Raw genomic sequence first — 18,790 nt, forward strand, 5'->3', positions numbered from 1 at the left:
AACTAAAGACAAGGAGCACTTACGTAAGTCAAATTAAAGCTTACATAAATTAAATATATATTGAGTAAAATACACACTGACATACGAACAATCAAATTTTTATGTTAAGAAACTTATATTTATTTACATCCATTACGCAAATCAATGATTTTCATTCAAAACCGCAAAATTTAGCACACTATTCATAGTACTATAGCTTTGTTAAACGGTTCAAATTTTTAACTTTCACCCACCCGAGCAACACCGAACATTTTAACAAGTATAATACACATTCAACTATAAATAATTATGAAATAAAAAGGAAATAGTTCGGTGAATAAAATATTTAAAAAATTTAACACAGTGTTATGAAAATTTTCCAAAGATTTTCCACTATATACAAAATTAAGGCCACAACAAATCAGCGCCAAAACATCGACATTGCTTCTTTGAAGTCAGTGAATGCAATCGGGCGCAGGTGGGAGACCTCAACACCCTCACAAACGACCCCTCCCAGTCACGGGGTGGTCTTCCAGGGGTAGATTTAGGTGCAGTCACACGAGAACAATTAATTACAGTCGCGACACCTGTACCGACACCGATGCGATGCCGCGATACAAATTATACGAATACACATAATCCCGGCTCGTTAAACACGAGCCATAGAAATAACAGGTGTACGATAACAATACACCTGTGGGTTATCCAACGCATATATGTATGTACGTAACTAGCGTCGAAGTCTACTTATAAATGTACGTATGTACGAGGATTGAATCGAGTATGTGACTTTTATCGATGTAAAAATAAATACAATTCAATACGGCGATGTTTGCGCAACGTTGGAAAAATGATTGCTTCGTACGAGATGAAGTCGACATGTTTGCAACGAACGCTTAATCATTTTTCAATAAGATGAAACATTGTGGTCAAACTTTCGTATTGCGGTTTTATTTTGTAATACCTTGAACTATACCTTTTTGTGGCTTTATATAGAAATTCAATTCTTACAATGTATTATTCTTAAGTCAAGGTGCAATTATGATATTTTTAATATTGTACATATACGTAAGCATTATACTTTTGAATAATCTCCGTAAAATGTATGCATACATACAATACTCGTATTTTGACTTTAGAATTATATCAACATTGAAAATGATATAAATCATTTTAAATTTCATATTTTGTGCTTTTTCTTCTTATTCTTTGTATTGCTATTTTTACTCTATTATTATACTGTTATGTGTTTTTTGCATATTATACAAGGTATGTGCAATTATTTCAACTTCAAACATGTAATTATATAGTTAATTTGACTATAAAAAATAAAAAAAAAGATTAATTACTAACCAATTTTTGACCAAAAATTTCATAATAGCCTCCAGTTTATTTTACAATTTTTTTGTACAAGATTTTAATTGATAGATAATATTACATCAAATGTTATGATCTAATTTTGTTAATAGCTTAAATGGCTTATTTTTCTTTTCTGATTGGATTTTCTCTAATTTCATTATAATACATATATATTTTTATGTAAGTAGCTCATTTTGTTGGTTTAGTATTCAATAAAAATTTTAGTAAACATACATACATATACATATACCGAAAAAATTATTTAGTATAATAAGCTATACGAATTTGTTTTAAAATTTAATTATACGATATTTTTTATATAAACCTTATTTATCGTATTTTTAATTTATTATGAAATATATATAGTATGTATATTTATTTTACATATACACCTAAAGCCAATTCGTGTAGACACTTCAGGAAAGTTCATAATAATTTTCACTGAACAGTTCGAATGTAATCAAAGAAACTTCCTTTGCTTACGTGTAAATAAATATTTAGACGGGATCTGTTGAAGTATGTATTTAACAAACAATTTTCTGTTTAAATTTTGAATATATCAATCCAATTTAGGGAATTTCCTTACACTTTTTTCGACAGAACCTCAATCACAATTTTTCTAATTCTAATGGGACTTTTTACGCTGTCGTAAACATTTTCACTTAATTCGGGCAAGAAAATGTCTTCAGAGCGGCGACGGAAATTTTCCTAATCCGTGAAACCTTCAAGGTGGAAAGTGGAAGGAGGATTACGGGGGATAAACGGGGAAAAGACTCGTAGTCAAATTACACTTTGATTGACAGCTGCGGATTTAGTCCGTCGAACGAATCACCTTCAGAGGTGGGTATACTTATTTGTTTACGAGTGAAAAAAAGTCGATATAAATGTACATATTTCATTGTCAGACTTTCATTGAATTCAAAAGTCGACGACACGAGCGATTAATGGTGGATTATTCGTTACCGCTTTTGAATTGCAAATCTCCAAAGTGCGATCGCTTCAGGCGAGTCTGCGAAACTTCTGGTCTGAAGAGCAAACTGTGGCAAATATTAGAAGGAAAATTGTCGCACTTTGCACATCCACAAAGCGAAATCACGCTCTGAAAAGCGTAATCGTCATCATTAACCTCTCCCGGTGCAAAACTATACAATTCAAATATTACTACTTTCTTTAATTTAACACTTCAAACTTTAAATTAATCTCAACACATTACAATAATATTTTATACAAATAAAACCAAATTTGAATCGTATGTATTTAAAACTTAATTTCCAACAATTTTCGACAAAACGAATGAAACATATCGATAGTAAAATTTTGATCTAAAATCAATTCTAATCCAATTTTTTTTATTTATATTTTAAATTTCTGTATTAATTAAATCACTTGAAGATCAAACAAGATCAAAATTGAACTCTTACTAATTGGTTTCATTAAATTCTAGGGTAAAAAATAATACTCAACAGTCTTTAGAAATTATAGCAAATTTATTCGATTCAAAACATCAAATTATTCTAGCAATAATAGATACATTAAAATAATTACTGAAAATTTACTCTAATCACTATGTATGTACATATGTACATATGTAGCCATGTAAGTAAATACAGCAGTAACAAAATTGTATTTTTTTTTAAATTCACTTTTGAATAGAGAGCTTCATATTATATACATACAACTCGCTGAATAGACGAAAATTTTACGGACGTTTTTTTACATTCAGCTAAAATTCAACCTCATTTATGTAAACATAATCTTTTTCGTATAAAATTAAAATTATACACACACACTGTGATAGATTGCGAAAGGCTAATTTATATATAAAAAAAAACCGCAACGTAATGCTGAGATAAAATGTGACCCAAATTTAAAACTCTTTTTGACCGCGAGCTATATTTTATTTTTATTTTTTCCCAACACAGAAACGTCGCTTTATATTTGAACGAAGCTTTTCATCAACTCGAACGTTAATCGACGTTCATTAATTTCTTGAGGTACGCTGTGTTGTTTTTTTTTTTTTCATTTCTTTCACGCCTAATTTTTTTTAATGAGCGACGAAAGGGTTAAAAATGATCGTGAAAGCCTCGACGTCACTTTAGTATAATTTAGAGGCACGACTTGTGGTGCAAACGCTTAACTTCTGAACACATTTCCATTGTGCATGGTCTCTCTCTCTCACTTTCCAGAAGATTCGGGGAAAACGCCTCGTCATATATCTCCAACCATAATGTGGTTGTAAACATTGTTGGCGGTCTGAAAAGTTGGCTGAAAAGTTATAACACTTTGGCGTGATCTTGTTACCGTTAACATTACCATATTTATGGGGACGTGGAAGCCTTTGTCTAGCAAACGGGTGCCATTGTCTTGATGTTTAACGAGATTTTTCCCCATAGAACGAAACTATCCATTAGAACGGCGAACCCATCTCGTTTTATTAGATTTTAATTTATGCAAGCTTTACTGACTATACCTAGATAATAGTTACGAGATTTGATTAGCACAAAAACCGATAGATCTTCAGCTTTATTTCGGTATCATAAATGTGTGTGTGTGTGATTTAAAATAAGATTAATAATACCAATTTATCATTTTATGTAGTATCACTACAACAAATTCAAATTTTTTTACAAATAAATTCAGCACGAGGACATAGTTATGTTGTATTTATATTTATGTGCGGTGCATCGGTGCATTTGTATGTATGTACATAAGTACATACATACAAACATATTTTAGAATACCAGGAGAAGGTATACGTTTTTTTTATTTTTATTTTATTTATTTATTCAATTAATCATGTATACTCGTCTAACAGATTGTATCCAAATCGACGATTGTTCTACACAGATCAAGAAACATATCAAATTACATATAATACATTTTTGTAGACGACATCTATGGCCAAACATTGCAAACATTTTTAATTTATAACACACTAGTGGTTTTACCCGATTTCGCTCGGTATTTGTAATATAAACCGCTTAAACATGACTTATCTAATAGTAAACATTTTATTAAATTTATTTGAATAGTTTTTTTTTTATATAAATTTATTTGAATACTCATTTGTTTTTATTATTAAATTGACTGTCAAGAACAAACAAACATATATGCTAAGTCTCTTTCGAAATTATATGTATACATGAATCCGGCGCCTGCGCCCCCGGGGACTTCGAATCCTTTGAATCGAAAAAAATCGAATCGGCACCTATGAATCAAAAAAAAAAAAATCAAATGTCTTGTCTACGAACCAACCAACCAAGGTTACATACATATATGCAAAGTCTCTTTCGAAATTATACATTAGATGTTATACAGCACGGATATTTTTGTACATTAACCATCCACAGAGACATCTATGGAAAAAAAAATTGCATTATTTTTGTATACAATCGGCAAACTATGAGACACTGAACAACTCAAGGTTTGCGAGAGAAATTGGGGAGGGAATACCAATTTTTACAGTTACCATTTCAATGAAAATCAGAAAAATTGGAAAATTCTGATAAGAAACGATCAAACTCGAATCTCAAACCAAGGTCAACAACTGGACTCTATTAGTGGGAATCGACCCCTTGACACTCTGCACGAAAGAATAAGACACTAGGCTACGCTGCTGGTTATGCATAGGGATGTGGCGTGACGACCGATCGTGTCTAGGAGACGCGGAGAAGTGAAGTAGGAGGAAAGTGGGGGGGTGGGGCGTCTCACATGTGCTCCTGATATTGAGAAAGTTGGAATGGGTTGCGTTAGCGTCAGTTGCGTTGTGCGGGAGTGTACACACATACATACACACATCTACGAAGAAACACACACACATTCAATCATCATTTCGACGCGGGAATAAAGAATTGCAGACGAACGGTTTGAATAAAAAAACAATTAATTTTAATATTCGGTACAAGAGTTGATTACGGACTAACTTAAATTCTAACAATATTGAGTTTATATACTCTTTAGCAAACAATGAATGTGTTGAAGACACATGTTGTACAATCTTGGTTAGTCAGTGCATGGGTGTGGTGGATATAATAGTATTATTCATTAATCAATGTAATTCATACATGTGTCATTAATCAATGGTGCATTTATATAATTAGGTGTGTCTTACCTATACTGGTTATTCGTTTGTTCTTTATATTAATCATGTGACAACGAAGGAGTCATATGATGGCGTCGTAGAAATGAAGAATTTTCGAGTACACGAGTACAATGGTAGAGGGTTATCTTCAACCTTTAACTCGGGCAAACGGGGACCATTTAATACGCGCACATGTATATAAATGACCTTACACTACATTTAGGTGTATATGTATAACATATAACTTTATGTTAAATCGTGTATCAATTATTTTCCGAAGCCGCCCTTTGAAATCAACGGGCAAAACACTAGTAGTCATATATTTCGGTCAGAATCAACATTTTACTTTCGCTAAATGATGGTGAATTAAATTTAATTATTATCCCAAACCCCGATGAAAAATGTGAAACAGTTTTTTTCGCGTTAAATTACATTTTTTTCACAATGTGAAAATTACCCTTAAAGCGAATGTGCCGAGTGTGTAACAAGTGTGCTTATGTCATCCGTAAAGCACAAAAGAAAATGTCTGATGAAAGTCAAAGGGTCACAAGTGGTCTGTGACTGTGTTATGCTATATGAAACCCTTATTTTTCACTAGACAGCCACACAACGAAAGCGTTTATTATATCGCGACACCGAATAGCGTTGAATTTATGCATATTTAATTAAAAGCATAACTTCTGAATAAAATACTACACGCGATAAATTAAATTACTATTCACATTCGAGCGTAAATATACCATACGTATCTTGAAATATTTAATAGACGATTGTGTCAGATCGTCGCGGTCGGAAAAACCTCGGAAAACTGTGTCCACGTTCGAAAAGTATCATCCACACTCGTGCGCGCAAAGGGACGCCATTTTTCCCATTGTTGCTTACGACGGGTATGGGGCATTATGGTGCCCCCCACGGTATTGTATAGGCATGTCGACCAGTAAATTGTCAAAGGCCGGAAGCTGTATTCACGAGAGGGCCGACTACATCGCCACCTGATTTCCCTAATGCATCCCGTAACGAAGGATGCCATAGTTGTCGCTTCCATATTTTGTTTTAAGCTATGTAAATGTATAATTATGCACGAAAAGTGAACCTTTACACTCTATAAAATCTTATTGCAATACAATGATGATAGAAAATAAATGACAATTAATTTTCTAAATCTATTAATATTTTCGGAACTTCATAGTTAGTATAAGGTAATAAAATAGTAAGATTAATCTGTTATCTGTAGCTTTTCTACCATAATGCAAAATTTGTTTTTCCCAATATATATATATATATATATATATATATATATATATATATATATATATATATATATATATATATATATATATATATATATATATATATATATATATATATATATATATATATATATATATATATATATATTTAAATGACTTCTAGCTACATACATATTTACACATGTTGTTTTCATGTATGCTATTGTGCTATTTTTTATTTATATATATATATATGAGTAATTTATCTTTATTTATGTGTATTTATGTGTTTATGTGTACATATATGCATGTATAATGTTTGTATGTTTATGGATGTATGTAATATATGTGTATGTGTATATGTATATGTGTATGTATGTATATGTGAATATATATATATATATATATATATATATATATATATATATATATATATATATGTGTAGGTGTGTATGTATGTATATGTATATATGTGTATTTTTATATTTATGAATGTATGTATGTGTATTTGTGTATACGTGTAAGAATTTGTGTATATATGGATGGTGTACTTATATGTTTATATAATTGTCTTTGGCCAGGAAGGTGCATTGGGTTTACCTGTTAGGCCTTCTTGGTGTAAATTAAATAAAATAAATAAAAAAATATATATAAGTATTCAATAAGAAGTTATATCGTATATGTACATCAATGGCCGTAAATCAATATATAAGGAAAAATAAACTATAATTGTGGTCGTTGAATTGCTTACATTTACAAAAAAATAATAAAAGCGTGTCTAAATAAGTATACAATGTGATGGCGTTCGATAATTTTCTTATAAACTTGCTAAAGTTTTTTTTTTCCATATAATAAAATAAATCGTCCAAGTATCGCGAAGGGAATTAACATACGACTACAGTTAAATTCTGCGCGCGTACATTAATACGGGAGGAAAAGCCTGTTCCTCTTGTTCCTGTTGTATCCTGCTCGCGCAAATTAAGTATGTACCGTTTACCATGCACCCTTTTTTTATCTTTCAAATTAAGATCTTTCGATTTTCGATCTTTGCCTTCCAATATTTGCGTTTTCGGGCGTTTCACATTCGGGCTCGTGAGGTAGACCCATAATGTAGACACAGGGAAAGAACTGTGATATTTGAAATAATTTCACATACCATTAAAAACAAATAATTTGATTTGGATTTTGATAAAAAAAATCTATTTCGCCGCGACAATTTGTAAACTGAGACGTTCTACATATAATATTAAATACACAATATATTTTCATTTCAACATATAAAAGTTCACCATATCGATAAATTCGAGACTTTTTTATACACAATATGAATGTTTACATATATGTATGAATGTTTGAAGGCAACACTTGAATTTCTGAATGGAAATAAATTTAAATTTATTGAACCGAATAGACTCGTAATTGAATATTTAATCGAATTTTACTCTTGCATTTATGCATCATGCTGGAGTATTCAATAAAAGTTCTAAAATTATTATTTTAATATATAATTGGTAACATATGATGCCTCTACTTTTCAATATTTAATATATTTTTGAGTAGATAACATTTTTTTAGTCTTAAAGCTATTCAATGGAAACGCTTAAACTTAAATAGAACATTTTTAATTTTAGTTATATATTTAATTATTACAAGTAAGAACGCGAAAAAATATAATTTATTTCTCAGATCAAAGTTTGATAATTTAGCTCGGAAAATTGGTAATGAAAAAACGCTTTCGACACGGCACTACATTAATTCCATTATGGTAAAATATTCAATTGAGGTCTGGTACGAGTGTATAGATATAAATGATGACTGAAACAAAATCCGATATCTTGGAAGAAGAAGTCTACGAGAGCAAGGGTTCTGTACGAGAATATGGTTTGTTAAAATTTAAATTTCCATTAAAAGAAATTCAATAACGAGCGTAAAGTAAAATTGCAAGATAAAATTCAAACGATACCACGTCGTCCAACACAATCTTATTGAGCAATAAAACAGATATAAATAAAATCGTGGTTGAAACGGAACGGGTAATTAGCTTAGTGTTCGATATCAAAATTTCTTGAAATACACGTCAAATGGGTAAAACGTGGGCTATATAAGGTTTCTCGGGATAAAGCCGTTCAAGTGTCCGAAGTAAATATTGTTTTTACGTGAAAGGAGAAAGAAGCCGCACAAAAGGCAGAATCGATACAAAGTATTAACTCTCATCTGATGAAGATGACGAGTATCGATTCTATGCGGCTTAACGAAAACGATCCAGCCGGGGAAAACAGGAGTGGGTGGGAAATGGAAGGAAGGTCAGAAAATTCGCATGGAAAAATCGCGACTGGTGGTAAACCACACTATAATGGAATTTTTGTGTCGGCGTAAGTCACTTGAAGTGATATCAAGGTTAGACATCTGTCAAATTAAAGCGTCAAGTTCCGTCAGAAATAAAAATCATCCTGAGCCTAAAAAAAAAAGGATACATATGTATACATATATACTCGTACTTTAAAATATTCCAATTATTAAGTTAAAATGGAAATTCAAAGTTTTATAAATACCATTGAATGCATTTATATATATATATATATATATATATATATATATATATATATATATATATATATATATATATATATATATATATATATATATATATATATATATATAAAATTTTAACAAACACAAACACTGGCAGAAGCACACATTTTCAAACAACTTAAATATCGTAAACAAAAACCGAAAAAACGAAAATCGAAACTACGTATATTGTAGTTACTAAGTAACAAAAAACTCCTCGTACTATTAAAATAAATGAACTTGACTGAATTTTTTTTAAAATCATTTTATATTCCATACCAGTTGGTTGACTCAACATCAGTATTTTGACATCGAAAATCTTCAAAGGAAAAATAAACTATAATTGTAATCGTTGAATTGCTTACATTTACAAAAAAATTAATAAAAGCGTGTCTAAATTAGCAAATTTACAATGTGATGGCGTTCGATAATTTTCTTATAGACTCGCTAAAGTTTTTTTTCCATACAATAAAATAAATCGTCCAAGTATCGCGAAGGGAATTAACATACGACTACAGTTAAATTTAACGACATCATGAATTATTCAAACGCCTTTGCGACCGGTACGGCGAAGAAATCGTCGACGACACAAACGATTGTCTCCGAACTAAAATATAGCACATACATATTTATATTAAAAAAATAAAAACCTAATTATAATAAAATATTTAGGAGTAACGTTCGATAAAAGATTGAGATGAGCACCTCACATTGAGGGAGCGAAATGCAAGGCGATGCGGGGTATATCCTCAATATATCCAATATTTAATCGCCATAGTTCTTTATCAACTCAAAATAAAATAAAATTATATCGCGCGGTCATATTACCATTATTAACCTATGCTTCACCTGTATGGAATAACGCCTCGAATACTTACCTTTCCAAGCTCCAAGTAATACAAAATAAATCCCTAAAAATAATTTATAATACACCCATATATACTAACTTGAAAAAACTGCATGCCATATATAATATTCCGTTTATTACAGACATTACTAACAAATTAACCAGTAGATTCTATGACAGAATCACTAATAACCATACTAACACACTTGTGAAGAGTCTCGGTGATTTCAAAATTTCTATACCCTTCAGGTATAACACACAGATTACCCAAACACAATCTGCTCTAGGTCATTGACTTTAGTGAGTCTTTAATTAATATTATGTATTAGATGTATTATGAAAATTTATAAGGATTGTAAATAGGTTTTTGAGCTCTTTTTTCTATTATGCTGTAGATTAACATTAGAATAATATAATACCATGATTAGTAACCAAATTAAATTAAATTGTAAAATAGAAAATGATCAGTAGATCAGTAGCTATTAAAATAGATATAAGATGTATTGTGAACATAATTTCGTAATAATAAAAAGCATTTAAAAAAAAAAAAAATATATATATATATATATATATATATATATATATATATATATATATATATATATTACATACATATATAGTAAATAGGTTTTTGAGCTATTTTATTTTATTTTTTATTTTATTTTATTTTATTAATTGAAAAATCAACAGACAGGATGTACATAGATATGTATAAAAAAAACAAAAAGTAAATAAATAATATATGTAACATCCGAGTCCAATAATAGATTTTTACAAAAATGAAAAAGATAAATATAAGGAAAACAAATTAAAAAGTAAAGAATAAAGGCATGACAAAATATGTAGAACATTGCATAATTAAACTATAGTATTAAAATATTTGGAAAAGGTTATAAAATAGAATATAAGAAGAAATTGAAATTTACAAATATAAAACAAATGAAAAAGGTAAATACAAAATAAACAAATGAAAAGGAAAAGAATGAAAGCTATAATATGATTAAATAGCACATTACATAACTAAACTAAAGTATAAAAATATTGGAAATATTGGAAAAATAGAATAGGAGAAGAAATGAATAAAGATTCTCTTGATGTTAGACCTGAATTGATGTAGGGAAATACCAAATAGATCAACCTCATTCAGCTCTCCGTTAAACATACGATAAACGCGCTGCAGATAAAAATATTTTTGGGAATTAGTATTGAAAGGATCAAGTGAAAAGAGTGCAACGCGTCTAGAGTATCGAACTGGGATTCTGAAATTAACCTTATTCAGTAAATCAGAACAATCAAGGAAACCATTTATGAGCTTAAAGAAGAATATAGCATCAGTATGTCGTCGCCTGACAGAAATATTGTTAAAAGAAAGGATTTTTAAAATGTCGGAAACAGTAGAATGGGTATAGGTAGGAAAAAGGTAGCGTAAGGATTTAATAAATTTAAGTTGAATTTTCGCAATACAATTAATATGGGATAAATAAAAAGGTGACCAGATAATTGAGGCAAATTCAAGTATTTTAGTACATAAGGATCATTAAAAGGTTTTTTTGAGCGGAGTAGGAATCCAAGAGATTTAAATGCTTTGTTGGTAATAAAAGAAATATGTTCAGAGAAATCTAGTTTATTATTGAGTATAACACCAAGATCCTTAATAGAAGATGACGTGTTAAGGATTGAATGATTTAATTGATATTGATTGGTAATAATTGACTTATTTCTAGTGAAATTTAAAATATCCTATTTCTAGTGAATATCTTATTTCTAGTGAAATTTATAATATTATTCCTATTATGCTGTAGATTAACATTAGAATATTATAAAACTATTTCGTAATAATAAAAAGCATTTAAAAAAAAATATATATACATATATACATACATATATAGTAAATAGGTTTTTGAGCTATATATATATATATATATATATATATATATATATATATATATATATATATATATATATATATATATATATATATATATATATATATATATATATATATATATATATATATATATATATATATATATATATATATATATATATATATATATATATATATATATATATATATATATATATATATATATGTGTGTATATATATATATATATATATACATATATAGAATAATATTATAAATTTCACTAGAAATAAGATATTCACTAGAAATAGGATATTTTAAATTTCACTCTTGGAAAGGTTAAAAATGTTGTCGCTTGGATCCTGTCCACGCCCCTGTACGTATTTAGCTGAAAATTTATATTTGTATTCTTTATGTAATGACTTAGAGCTTCTAAATATTTGGTCAGAATTCGTAAACCGGAAGTAGTATTTATTTTTAAAACAATATTTCACTATTTTTTTTTAATGTATCAAGGTAAAAGCTAAGCATGCTACATACAAAATTTATGTACAACAAACAAATTTTGTATTTCAAAAACGCCAATCACGATATCTACGCATCAGCGGAAGTTTTCGCCACAAAGGGTAATATCTTCTTAAATAACTTGATTTTAGTGTGTCTTCTGGTATTTTCGGATCTTCGGTTACTGCAGTGGGAGCTATTTTTGTTCCATATCGTCCAATAAATAATATTTCCCCGGTGGTTTTCTTGATCACGAATATAAATGGGTGATTGCAATTAAATTCATTCGGTAAACTTGCACCATAGCCTATAATAGCTATAAAAAAAATACAATAAATAAATGTTCATATACACGTATGATATAAATAAGCTGTTACACGAGGACTTATGGTCCCATTTGGATATTTGTATGTACCTGTCGCTGCTGCTGCTTCTGTACCTTCCTCGTTTATTTCTATAAAAGCTTTCTGAATAACTTTAGATACAGTGATTTTTTGATTACCACTCAATATTCCAGACAAATCACCTTTCGATGAATCAAAGATAAGATTGATGCCAAGCTGAAGTGGAATGCAAAGTTTAAGATTTATTTTCCACTACCTATGTATCTACCAATTACCTCGAAATAATTACTCACTTTAGGTAAAACTGAGTTAAGATTCATTTCGGTTTCTATTTTAAACTTTGGGAGCGAAAGGGTAATAGGACGCGTTGTTGTAATTTCATCAAAGACGGCTTCTTTCAAATTCGTGGTTGCGATTTTTTCTTCCAATTTCGATAAGCCATCTATTTCGTTTGGCAAAATTATAACCATGGATGCATCCTTACCTATGTAAGGCATTTCCAATGCCTGGAATTATGAAGATTTTGTTATTAAAATATAAGGAAATAAAATTTGGTGAGCCAAATAAAATATTTCAATAATTACCCGGGCGTCTAATGATGGAATATCAATGTAAGCATAATCCGATTTATGACTCATCATATCGACTTTAACTTTATCTTTAGAGTTCAAATTAAATTCTTTCTTTTCTGTCAAAGATGCGTTGAATTGTGTCTGCCATGTACCCTAATATGAAACACATGATAGAGAGAATAGTTGTGGACAAAAAGTATTTAAAATGATTCAAAACAATTTATATTGAAAGACAATCGAATTAGGAAAAACTATTTCAATAATCCATTCGCTATACTCGTTTTTTTCATTTTTTTTTAACTTAAGCTATACGTACATATTGATTTATAAAAATAATAATAAAAGAATCTTTAACAGCCCACCTTAAAATAAATAGCATTCACAAGAACCATGTTTGTGCCTCCATTTAAGTCAGAAGATTTAATTAAATCCTTTATTTTATTATTTGTTTTACTTTCAACCTGTTCATAAATCGAGTCGCATTAATTAATATCAAAAAATGAAAATTATTATTCAGCAAATAAAAATCCAATAAATACCCATTGGTTTATAGTGGAAGCTGCTTTTGCTGATTCGCCAAAGTTTATATTTTGAACCTCTGAATTGAATATTTCAACGGCTTTTTCTTGAAATTCTGGAGCTAAAGAATATCCAGGACCATCAGGAATGTAAATTTTATTAGCAATATTTAAAATTATCCCCTTTACGTCTTGCAATCCAGCTATTGTGGACTTAAAAGCTTCAGCACCCTAAAAAATCAATAAATATAGTGCATATATCTAACTAAAATTTAAATATTCATTATTAAACATACTGAATCTGGTAAATACAAAGCCGAGTTGAGTTCTTTCTGGGTTTCTCCTTGAGCTCCTACCGAAAGGAAACCTAACGCTATGTGAGCCGAAAGTGGAGAGCATATTGCATTTTCTTTAGGATTCAATAGGGCAATTTCCTGCATAAACATATTATATACGAATAAATTAAAATTTGAATTGGTACAAAATAATGTGTGAGAATATTGAAATGAAAATTGAATACCAACTATCTTTTAAAATTGAATTTTACCTTATAGAATCGCGATGAAAATTGATTGATTGCATCCTTTAATGCCAAATCTTGGTTCTGTCCATTGGTGATTGCAAAAATAGTGAAAAACAACACTAAAAAAAAGATTTTATGAAATTATTGATCAATATTACGTTACCAGCGTTTGTGTTATTTTATCGAAATTATTACCGTTTATTAATAATCGACGCATTTTGATCACTTTATGTGTTCAAGTGCTTTTCACTGACTAACACAGATCTTCATAAATTAGACACTTTTATATATTTTCTCAAGATCTTTAAAATCCTCTTTCTCTTTTACTCCTTTAAGTCAATTTTTATATCTGATTAACATTAATCCTATTAGACAGATTTAAAAAATGTGGGAATCAAATATTTAAACTTACATAATCAGGACTTGAAATAGAATGCTACGGATTTTTGTATTGCATTACACATAATAAATTATGACCCGAGGAAAATTTTTCATTACATATTATTGCATTACATATAATAAATTACAACCTGAAGCAGAGGGAACAAATTTCGCCACTATGGTATTTATTTCTTAAGCAAAAAAGTATTTCTTAAGCAAAAATAAGATATAACAGTTAATACTATATAAATAGGGAAAGGGATGATAGATGTCGTGACTCTAACAACATTTTATAAATCAATTTTTAAACCAACATCATAATTTATATAATATGTAAAATATGATTTATTATACTTTTGAGATATGTAAGAATATCGGAAATAAAGTATTTTCAATATGAATTCAGTGACAGGTTGACAGGAAATTTTCATTTGGTCTATCACTACATTACAGGTCTGTTACCGACAGTCTCATACTCACGCACATGCGCACGAAAGAGACGGTGCACTAATTATCTACAAGAGACTCTACACAAGCGCATTTGTTCGCGCCAACTCTCGGTAATAGACCTATAATAAATAATACATAACGGTAATTTGATTTAGCGAGGCTTTCAACCATTTTTTTATATGAAACATTTACATTCAAATATTAAATAAATTATATTTTAAAAATATTTAAAAAAAAATACAACCACTATGCGAATCGAACACATGGCCAACCGACCGACGGGCACAACTGAACGGCCAAAGTCGCTTCACAGCATTTATTTAACAATTCTAGAGGTCCACACTTAACCACCGCTCACTCCAGAATAATCTCATCTACCGTGTGTACCTTCATATAAAGGACAAGTTGCTTACCACAGCTTCCCCGATCCATTTATGTATCCATTGTCTAAGCACGTAAAGGTCTCCATTGGTGAGTCTGTTATTCTGTGAGAACTCCAGCGTATCCTTTGTTCGGGCACTTGGCACCGAGTCCCGTTCGTCTGATCGGGGGTCTGTATTGTTCACTCACGAATGCACTTAGACAATGGATATTCTCTCCCATGTTCACACGTTACAGTATGTATTTACATTGGTTATATTATACCGTTTTCTTTTCAAATTAAAATATGCTACTTCGGCATTTAAAAAAATCCTATTCAATTTACAATATTTTCATTGGATTAAATTTAAAATGAGCGGCTGCTATTTTTTTTAATATTCACATTAATCAAGTTAGTATATCAAATATATACAACAAATTGTATTTTATTTATTTAGTCTTATAGTTACAGCTAGATGTTATACTCAATGTGTAAATAATACATCAAATACTTTTGCGAAATGCATATTTATTTACATAAATTATTATTATATGATATTTTTCAGCTGAAAAAATAAACCACATACTGCAATTTTGTAAATGTTTATTTATTTATTTGAAATAAGGCCAAAAACACACTTTTATAAATATTTTTTATTTATTTTATCTTCAGAAATAGCTCAATAGCTCATACAATATATTTGATATCTGTTTAGGCAGATATTAGTTTTGTTAATTTTAAACTCCTTTCACTAGATGTTTAAAACTTTTTTATCCACCAAATTTGTAGAATAATATTTCATTTAATTGTATAATTGCACGTATATACCGTATTTGCGATTGAACAGTCGATTGCCCTTATTTGTTCTCTAACTCTATCAATAATTTTAGGGCTAATGTGAAGAAGCAAATATGTGGTTGATTCATTGTTTTATTTATATTCGAACTTTGAATTGATCATTGATCACGTGATCTAGAAAAAATGTGTGTGCTAGAATGTTTGGCTGTGTATTTTGAAGATTTTTCGAACTACGTTTATCCTATCGAACTGAAACTTAGTATCAGTTATTAAAATTCTTATCGATACGACGTAAATTGACCGTAAATGTTACCTGCCTTTATAAATGTCGTTTTATAGCTATAATAAAAATATTATACTCTAGAAATTTTATACAAAAATATTTTTTAAATACTTTTAGCTCAACTGGAAGTCTCCAGAATCAAGGATTTTTATGTTTTACTCAGAAACCTTTAAGTGTATTGAACTGAAATTTTCTGAACGTTTGTCAACCGAAATTGGCAGTTAACTCTTCTACTATTTTTTTAACTAACCTCTTTTTACTTTCACTTACGATTACTATTAAGGAAAAATTTTGCCTCTTATACAAATACAAAATTACATCGTGTCGATAAGAATTTCAGTAACCGATACTAAGTTTCAGTTCGATAAGACTAACGGTGTTCATAAAATCCCCAAAATACACAGACACACAGTAACACACACACACGTAATCGATTGAGTTAGAATCAGTCAAAATCTCGAGTTCGAATTTTCGCATGATCACAAAACTTCATCTACATATTGTTAGTACGTACATAGATAAAGTAAAAGCTGGACACAGCGTTCCGAGAAGCGATAAGCGCGGAAGAAATTTTGTTTTTTCTGGCACTATTCATATCATTTTCATCTTCAAGGTCAAGTATCAAACAATATTTGGCCGCGCAGTGCTGCGCCGCTACACTGCAGTACACAGGAATGTCCAGTACACTGTTGTGCACTGGACATTCCACGACCCAACAACTAACAAGACTAACTGAACACGTGACGAAAAACTTTGATATGAAGAGAAGTACCGGAATGGTATGTCACGACATTGAAAAGCAGTGGCGGCTCGTGATAATTTTTAGTGGCGGGGCTGCACTGAAAATATGTCTAAAAAATGTCACCATAATTATTCTATCATGTCATAACAGGACAAAATAAGCACAATTTTTGGCGTACGACTACTTACATGTGGATTTAAGTATTATTGAAAAAAAAACTAGCAAAATTCACCACCCATTAAAGGGGTGCGTCCAAACGCGATGAAGATTTCGAAAAATACGCTGGTACTCCAGTAAGATTGCTAAAAAAATTCGTTCTTGCTGGTTTCGCGACGCGGATTAAAAAAAACCCCAAAACCTTTCAAAAACTTAACCCCCTAATTCGTAACGAAAAACATTAACCTGTTGACAATGCATCGATACATCGGTTGTTTCATCTGCCATAACAGCTAGATAAGTTGTTTTTTTTTATTTCAGCACTTATTTGTTCCCTACACACGTTCAAAATACAATCTAAAAGTTAATTTTTAATAGTTTTTGATGTCCCTTTAAAAACCGAAGAAGTTTGAAAATGTTTTTTTAAAGAATCGTCGAAATTTTGTGAATATTCTAGAAGCCCCCGAAAAACTCCTGGATTTTTTGAATTATCTGTTTCATCGTGTCCCCTCATTGGCATTTCAAATTTACCGCAAAATTTAACGCAATCAATAATTTTAAATAAAACATCCCGATTTTTTTGACGTTTTCGTTATGCTTATCTATTTCCCGCCGACAAGCTTCCCAAAATCGTGAGATTACACAATTTTTTTAAGTGTTCGACACTTCCCTCGTGTTTTTAAATTTATCGTTTAAATGTTTTAAGTCAATAACTCCTGTTTTCGTCTAAGATGCTTCGCCTGGCGACTCGCCTCCAAACAAAAGACACGGATAACAAAATAACGTGTTTTTTTCTGTACATCTCGTTAACCAATTGTATTTTTTATAAATGTCTGGATTAAATTTTCGCGAGTAACTAAAAGATCTACTAGTTGCAGGCTGTGAAATAATTAAATTGGGCGTGAGGCAGCCTAATGCTTTTATAGCGACTTTTTCGGTAAGCTCTAGTCGCGAAAAGTGCAAATTTTGTAAATATTTTACTGAATTCTTTTGTTCTTCCATTTTTAAAAGAAAAAAAATCTTAATATATTTAAATAAAAAATTACGAGAAAAAGTTAAACAGATTTGAAAAAAGTTTGCTGTTATCAAAATGAAAACGACTCACCGAAGATTTGATGAGGGCTCGTACACAACCAATTAAAAGTAACGAAAATGAATAAAGCTGTGATCGTGCGATTCAACTAATCAAATGTAAGATCAAGCGCGCGAAATCTTAAACAAACTGAC

General features: G+C 30.0%; 1 protein-coding gene across 2 annotated transcripts; it reads right to left on the reverse strand.

Moving 5' to 3' along the window:
* Window positions 1-10,739: 10,739 nt before the first annotated feature.
* Window positions 10,740-17,435, reverse strand: LOC143911823 (antichymotrypsin-2-like). Of its 2 annotated transcripts, none has more exons than XM_077430878.1 (12): window positions 17,180-17,435; window positions 15,254-15,342; window positions 14,588-14,757; window positions 14,417-14,511; window positions 14,166-14,303; window positions 13,891-14,100; window positions 13,714-13,812; window positions 13,364-13,504; window positions 13,073-13,285; window positions 12,851-12,995; window positions 12,312-12,751; window positions 10,740-11,830 (listed from the first exon to the last, which is right to left on the reverse strand). In XM_077430878.1, exons 3-11 carry the CDS (start codon window positions 14,607-14,609, stop codon window positions 12,504-12,506), a joined length of 1,311 nt encoding a protein of 436 aa, XP_077287004.1. In that variant the 5' UTR covers window positions 14,610-14,757; window positions 15,254-15,342; window positions 17,180-17,435; the 3' UTR covers window positions 10,740-11,830; window positions 12,312-12,503. The 2 variants fall into 2 exon arrangements, with proteins under 2 accessions (XP_077287004.1, XP_077287005.1); XM_077430879.1 differs by having other exon boundaries at window positions 11,676-11,854; window positions 12,234-12,751; window positions 14,588-14,721.
* Between the last annotated feature and the right edge of the window lie 1,355 nt (window positions 17,436-18,790).

Source organism: Arctopsyche grandis, chromosome 5 (assembly GCF_051622035.1).
Source record: "Arctopsyche grandis isolate Sample6627 chromosome 5, ASM5162203v2, whole genome shotgun sequence".
NCBI lineage: Eukaryota > Metazoa > Arthropoda > Insecta > Trichoptera > Hydropsychidae > Arctopsyche > Arctopsyche grandis.

Coding starts and splice junctions, on each gene's coding strand:
- LOC143911823 (XM_077430878.1), bottom strand. CDS start 14,609: ATGCGTCGATTATTAATAAACG. Junction 14,512..14,587: donor GCGTCGATTATTAATAAACG/GTAATAATTTCG, acceptor TCTTTTTTTTAG/TGTTGTTTTTCACTATTTTT. Junction 12,996..13,072: donor TTAACTCAGTTTTACCTAAA/GTGAGTAATTAT, acceptor ATTCCACTTCAG/CTTGGCATCAATCTTATCTT.